The sequence below is a fragment of the Acanthisitta chloris genome, unplaced genomic scaffold (genome assembly GCF_000695815.1).
Source record: "Acanthisitta chloris isolate BGI_N310 unplaced genomic scaffold, ASM69581v1 scaffold8813, whole genome shotgun sequence".
NCBI classification, from domain to species: domain Eukaryota; kingdom Metazoa; phylum Chordata; class Aves; order Passeriformes; family Acanthisittidae; genus Acanthisitta; species Acanthisitta chloris.
This window is the reverse complement of record NW_008665377.1, coordinates 6,081-10,553: the sequence shown is the minus strand read 5'-3', so window position 1 is coordinate 10,553 and position 4,473 is coordinate 6,081. Positions and strand designations below refer to the sequence as shown.

At 60.6% G+C, this 4,473-nt stretch overlaps 1 protein-coding gene across 1 annotated transcript in view; it reads left to right on the top strand.

Annotated features, from left to right (window-relative positions):
- Positions 1 to 165: 165 nt before the first annotated feature.
- Positions 166 to 4,473, top strand: part of LOC103799407 (receptor-type tyrosine-protein phosphatase-like N) — a gene marked incomplete at its 5' end in the record, with an annotated part of 9,796 nt that continues 5,488 nt past the window's right edge. Inside the window, 10 exon segments of the mRNA XM_009071728.1 lie at positions 166 to 279; positions 535 to 640; positions 766 to 964; positions 1,112 to 1,238; positions 1,644 to 1,760; positions 1,885 to 1,919; positions 2,040 to 2,323; positions 2,807 to 2,893; positions 3,041 to 3,120; positions 3,359 to 3,423. Of these exon segments, the coding sequence (XP_009069976.1) occupies positions 166 to 279; positions 535 to 640; positions 766 to 964; positions 1,112 to 1,238; positions 1,644 to 1,760; positions 1,885 to 1,919; positions 2,040 to 2,323; positions 2,807 to 2,893; positions 3,041 to 3,120; positions 3,359 to 3,423 (1,214 nt within the window).

Here is a 4,473-nt window from a genome sequence, read left to right as displayed (position 1 = left end):
GCGGGGACCCCCTCTCTCTTCTCAAGGGGGTCTGGAGGGTACAGGGATGCCTTGCAGGGGAGCCTGTGGGATGGGGCCATGGCAGGACAAAGGTGGGGCTGTGCCTGGAGACCCTCACCCCAAGGTGTTTGGCCATCTGGCCACACTGCTTCCCCTCTCTTGCAGATGGGCTGTTTGGGCAGTGCCAGGTGGGCTCCATGCAGGACAGGCCCTACTTCCAGGTCACCTCTCCTGTGCTCCAGCGTCTGCAGGATGTCTTGCGGCATCTCATGGCACAAGGTGAAGTGAGGAACATTGGGGGAGCCACTGGGGTTCTGCGGGAAGGGGGTTTCAGGCAGCATTGCCTAGTGGCACTTGGGCTGTCCGAGGTCCTACTGGCCAGGGGCCAGGATGGGCTGAGGAGGGTAATCCTGGGAGGAGTGGGGCCAAACCCAGGCCATGGGACACAGGGTCAGGACATCAGGCCAACCTCCCATGCACTCATGCTATGGTCCCCAGGCCTCCTCTCTGTCTCACAGTCCCCTCCCATGGCAGGGCTCTCGTGGCAGGATGGCATCACCCAGTATGTGATCTCGCAGGAGATGGAGCGCATCCCCCAGCTCCGCCTGCCGCCCTCTCTGGAGCCAGCAGCCAGGGACAGGTAGGGACAGCACCAGCCTGCGAGCAGAGCAGACCAGCAAGGGCTTCTTCCCCCATACAGGGTTTATTAGGGGAGGGTCCTTCCCCTTACCCAGGTGAGTCCCCCCAGTGCTGCTTGCCTTCGAGGTTCCTGCCTCTCCGTGGTGAGCCCCGGCGAGCTCCAATCCCCCCAGATCCTGGCCTGCCAGCAGCTCAGCATCTGGGGCAGCCCCCACCACTACTGCCTTCCCCACTGGTGCAGCGGTACCTGGAGCACCTCCTGCTGTCCTCTCCATCCCAGATGGGCTATGAGGAGGCTCTGCTCAACCCCTACTCCTACCACAAGGTGAGCCCCCTTCTCCCAAGTGAAAAACTACAGAGGGGCGGGGGCTGCTACAATTCCAGCACCCTCCTGATGGTGCTGAGGTATCCCCTGCCTCCACCATGGGGTGACAGGGGCCCTGTGGGGTTTGACCATGTGTTTTGGTTGCAGTTTGGCTATCAGGATGGTGCTCACCAGCACTCCAGCAGCTCAGCCAGGCAGAGCTCCGAGACTTCCTTGCTGCTGGGCCGGGTCCCTGCCCAGGCCCTTTTTGGGGCTGGCCCTGTGCCCTCGTATGGTGGGCAGCCAGGAATGGACGGGGGGCATCTCTTCCAGGACTTGGGCATGCTTTCGCTGCCCAGAGAGAAAACTAGCCGCCCAGACCCTGCCAGCACCAGGCTCCAGCACAGCTTGCGGCTCCCCAGTGACTACAGAAACAGAGGGAGCAGCCAGCACCCCTGGCTGCCCAGCCACCCTCTGCACAGACAGGTACCATGTTCTCCAGCCAGGCACCAACCCTTGTCCCTATCCTGTCCTCCTCGTGGCTCAGACTCTCCCTCCTCTTTGGCTTTATGCCAAAAGAGGCACTTTTTTATGCTTTTTGTATCCCTCGACAACCCCACCTGCCCCATCTGCTACATCCCTGGCCTTTGGTGTCCATGTGGATTCAGAGCATCCAGCCTGATGCAACATCCTCTTGCAGACGCTGCCCTGAAGAGACTGGCCTCCCTCCTGGCCAGCTATGGCCTGGGGCTGCCAGAGCTGAGCCCCCAGCAGCTGAGCAGCCTCTCCACCCTCCTCCAGCTGCTCCAGAGCTCTGGTGAGCAGGACGCAGGGACGGGGCAGGCAGGGACTGGCAGCAGTGGGTGCCAGCATGCCCTGTTTCTGGGCAGTGTTGCCGTTTGGGGTGGGTGCTGCAGGACCTCTGTCTGTCTCCTTTCCAGGTGTTGCTGGCCCTGAAGTGTCCACAGCGAAACGGGTGGGTTTGCAGCAGGGTGGTGCTGGAGGCGGTGCCACTCCGCAGGTGGGATGGGGGGGAGGAGGCAGTTCCCCAGAGCTCTCCTCGAAGGTTCTAGCTTCTCCTTTTCCCTCCCTCCAGGTGTCAGAGGGGGACATGCAGCACGGAGAGGAGCCAGTGCCCCCTTCCTCCACAGTGCCACCCTTCAAAATCCCAGCCAGCAGCTCCCCAGAGGACGGGCTGAAGAGCAGGGCAGCATCCACACCAAATCCCCAGGCCGAGCCACAGCGGAAACACGGTGGGGATGCACTCAGCCCTGGGAAGCAGATTGTGGCGAAGAAAAGCTACACAGGGACGAAGGACAGTGGGATACAGCAAGGCCTCCGGCCACCAGACGAGTATGGCTACATCATCACAGATCAGAAGTGAGAGCTGGGGGTCAGGCAAGGGGGTCTGTGTGTGTGGAGGGTCTGTAGCTCCCCACCAACAACTGTCATAGCTCCGTGTGCTTGGCCAAGCCTGTGCGAGTCTCTGGTAGGGTTGGGTCTCTGGTGGGATCAGTTCCCCCATCCCCTCTCCACCCACAGCTCATGTCACACGCCAAAACCTTCCTTTCTCAGCCCATATCAAGACCAGAGCTCATTGTTGCAGGATGGGAGGCTGGGAATGTGTGTGCACAACTGCCTCTGTGCGCACTCCTGTGCAAGGTGGGGGGCCAGCTCACCCCTACCTCCACACATCCCCACGCTCTTAGCTCCTGCCCACCCTGACATCTCTGCAGCTAGTGCAGCTCTTGCTGCATGCTTGAGGCTCACTGAACCTGCCCATCCCTGTTCCCTGCCCCTGGGGAGTGTGAACTGTCCTCTCACCCCTGCTGCCCCCTCCTCACCCTGACACTGTCTCTGCAGGCCCCTGGGGTTGGCTGCTGGAGTGCGGTTGCTGGAGCTCCTTGCCAAGCACCTCCACCTCTCCACCACCAGCTTCATCAACATCAGGTGAGGGGAGCAGGGCCGTGGAGTGCTGCTGTCTCAGCCCTTGCCATGCTCAGCCACCTGGGGTGGGAGGCCAGGGTGGACTGGGCTGTGGTGGGGATGAAGTCTGTGCTTCCCAGTCTCACACTGTGTCCCCTCTCTCCCTGGCAGTGTTGTGGGTCCTGCACTTACCTTCCGTATCCGACAGAACCCCCAGAACTTCTCGTTGGCAGATGTGGCCAGCCAGACTGGTGAGTTTGGCAGGGGTCCCCATGGTCCTGTTCCTCTCTTCCCCCCTCAGTTGTGGGGTGCCCCTTCCTAGGCACTGGAAAGGGGGGGCTCTCACCATAGATTCCAATATCTTTGGCTGAACTGTGGAGCTAGTATGAGGTGGGCAGTTGTCAGGGCTGTCCCTTGGCTCAGTCTTGGGGGAGGGGTCTCTTGTGTGGAGGGGAAGCACTCCTCTGACCATCTCCTGCCCATCCACAGAGCAAGTGAAGGCAGAGCTGGAGCACGAGCTGGGCCTGAAGATCGTACAAACAGGAGTGGGAGAGGTAGGGGCGAGCGAGCATGTCCATTCCTCGGGGCTGAGGTGGCTGGAGACAGGGCAGTGGTGCCGCTGCTGGGTATGAGCTGGGAAGCACGCTGTGTCCCAGCCTGGGGTGAAGGCGTCTTTGTGAGAGAGACATCCCTGTGGGTCTGTGGGGCAGCTGAGGAGCAGAGGGCACTGGGCAGTGTTTGGGATGCTCTGTTGGAGACAGACACGGGTTACCTGGGATAGCCCGGAGCAGGACCCCAGTCCCACCCGGCAGCACAATGCTGCCCAGCTGCCTGCACTCCCAGGGCTCTCAGCTCTTTTCAGAACAAAAGCTCCACAGGGTTTGAAGACGGTTTTAGAAGGACTCTCAAAGGCTTTTCTTTCCCCCCTAAGACTGAGGAGCTGCAGGCTGTACCCTGCAGGGCTTGTTCTCACCTTTGCTTCCCTCCAGCCTGCACCTCCCACCTTAGCAGCAGCTTAGGCACCCGAGCGCCAGGCTGTTCCCAGAGCACCTCAGAGACCACAGCTAGGCAGGCAAAATGCCATCGTGTCCCCAGAGAATGGCAAAGCAGCTGAAGGCAGGGACGGAACAGGAACCATCTGTTTGGAGAGGGGTACCCCCTCCCCATGCTCCTCTGGGGATCCACAGGAACAGTCTCCTGTGGCAGGAAGCAGGGACTGGAGATGGGGAGCAATCCTGGCTCTTGTGTTTGCAGCCTGGGGAGGGGAAGTGGTGTAGCACATCCGCAGCCTGGGATCCCCATTTCCCACCCTCTTGCCTTGTGTCCGTAGCTGTGGGCAGAGAGGAAGAAAGGAGGAACTTTGGAGGAGGAGGAGGTCTTGGAGAAGGGGTTGCCTGGCCACCAAGGCAGCATGTCTCCATCAACAATATGCAGAGTGTCACTATGGCAATGACTTGTGATGTGGCAAGTGGCAGGAACTGCGATAGATGTCAGAGATGACGGAGAAGGAGCTCAGAGGAGGCTGAGGCAGCTTTGCAAGCCCTCTTCTGCACTCCCCTGTCCTGACTGCCATGTGCCATTCCTTCATTCCCTCCTGGCTCTGA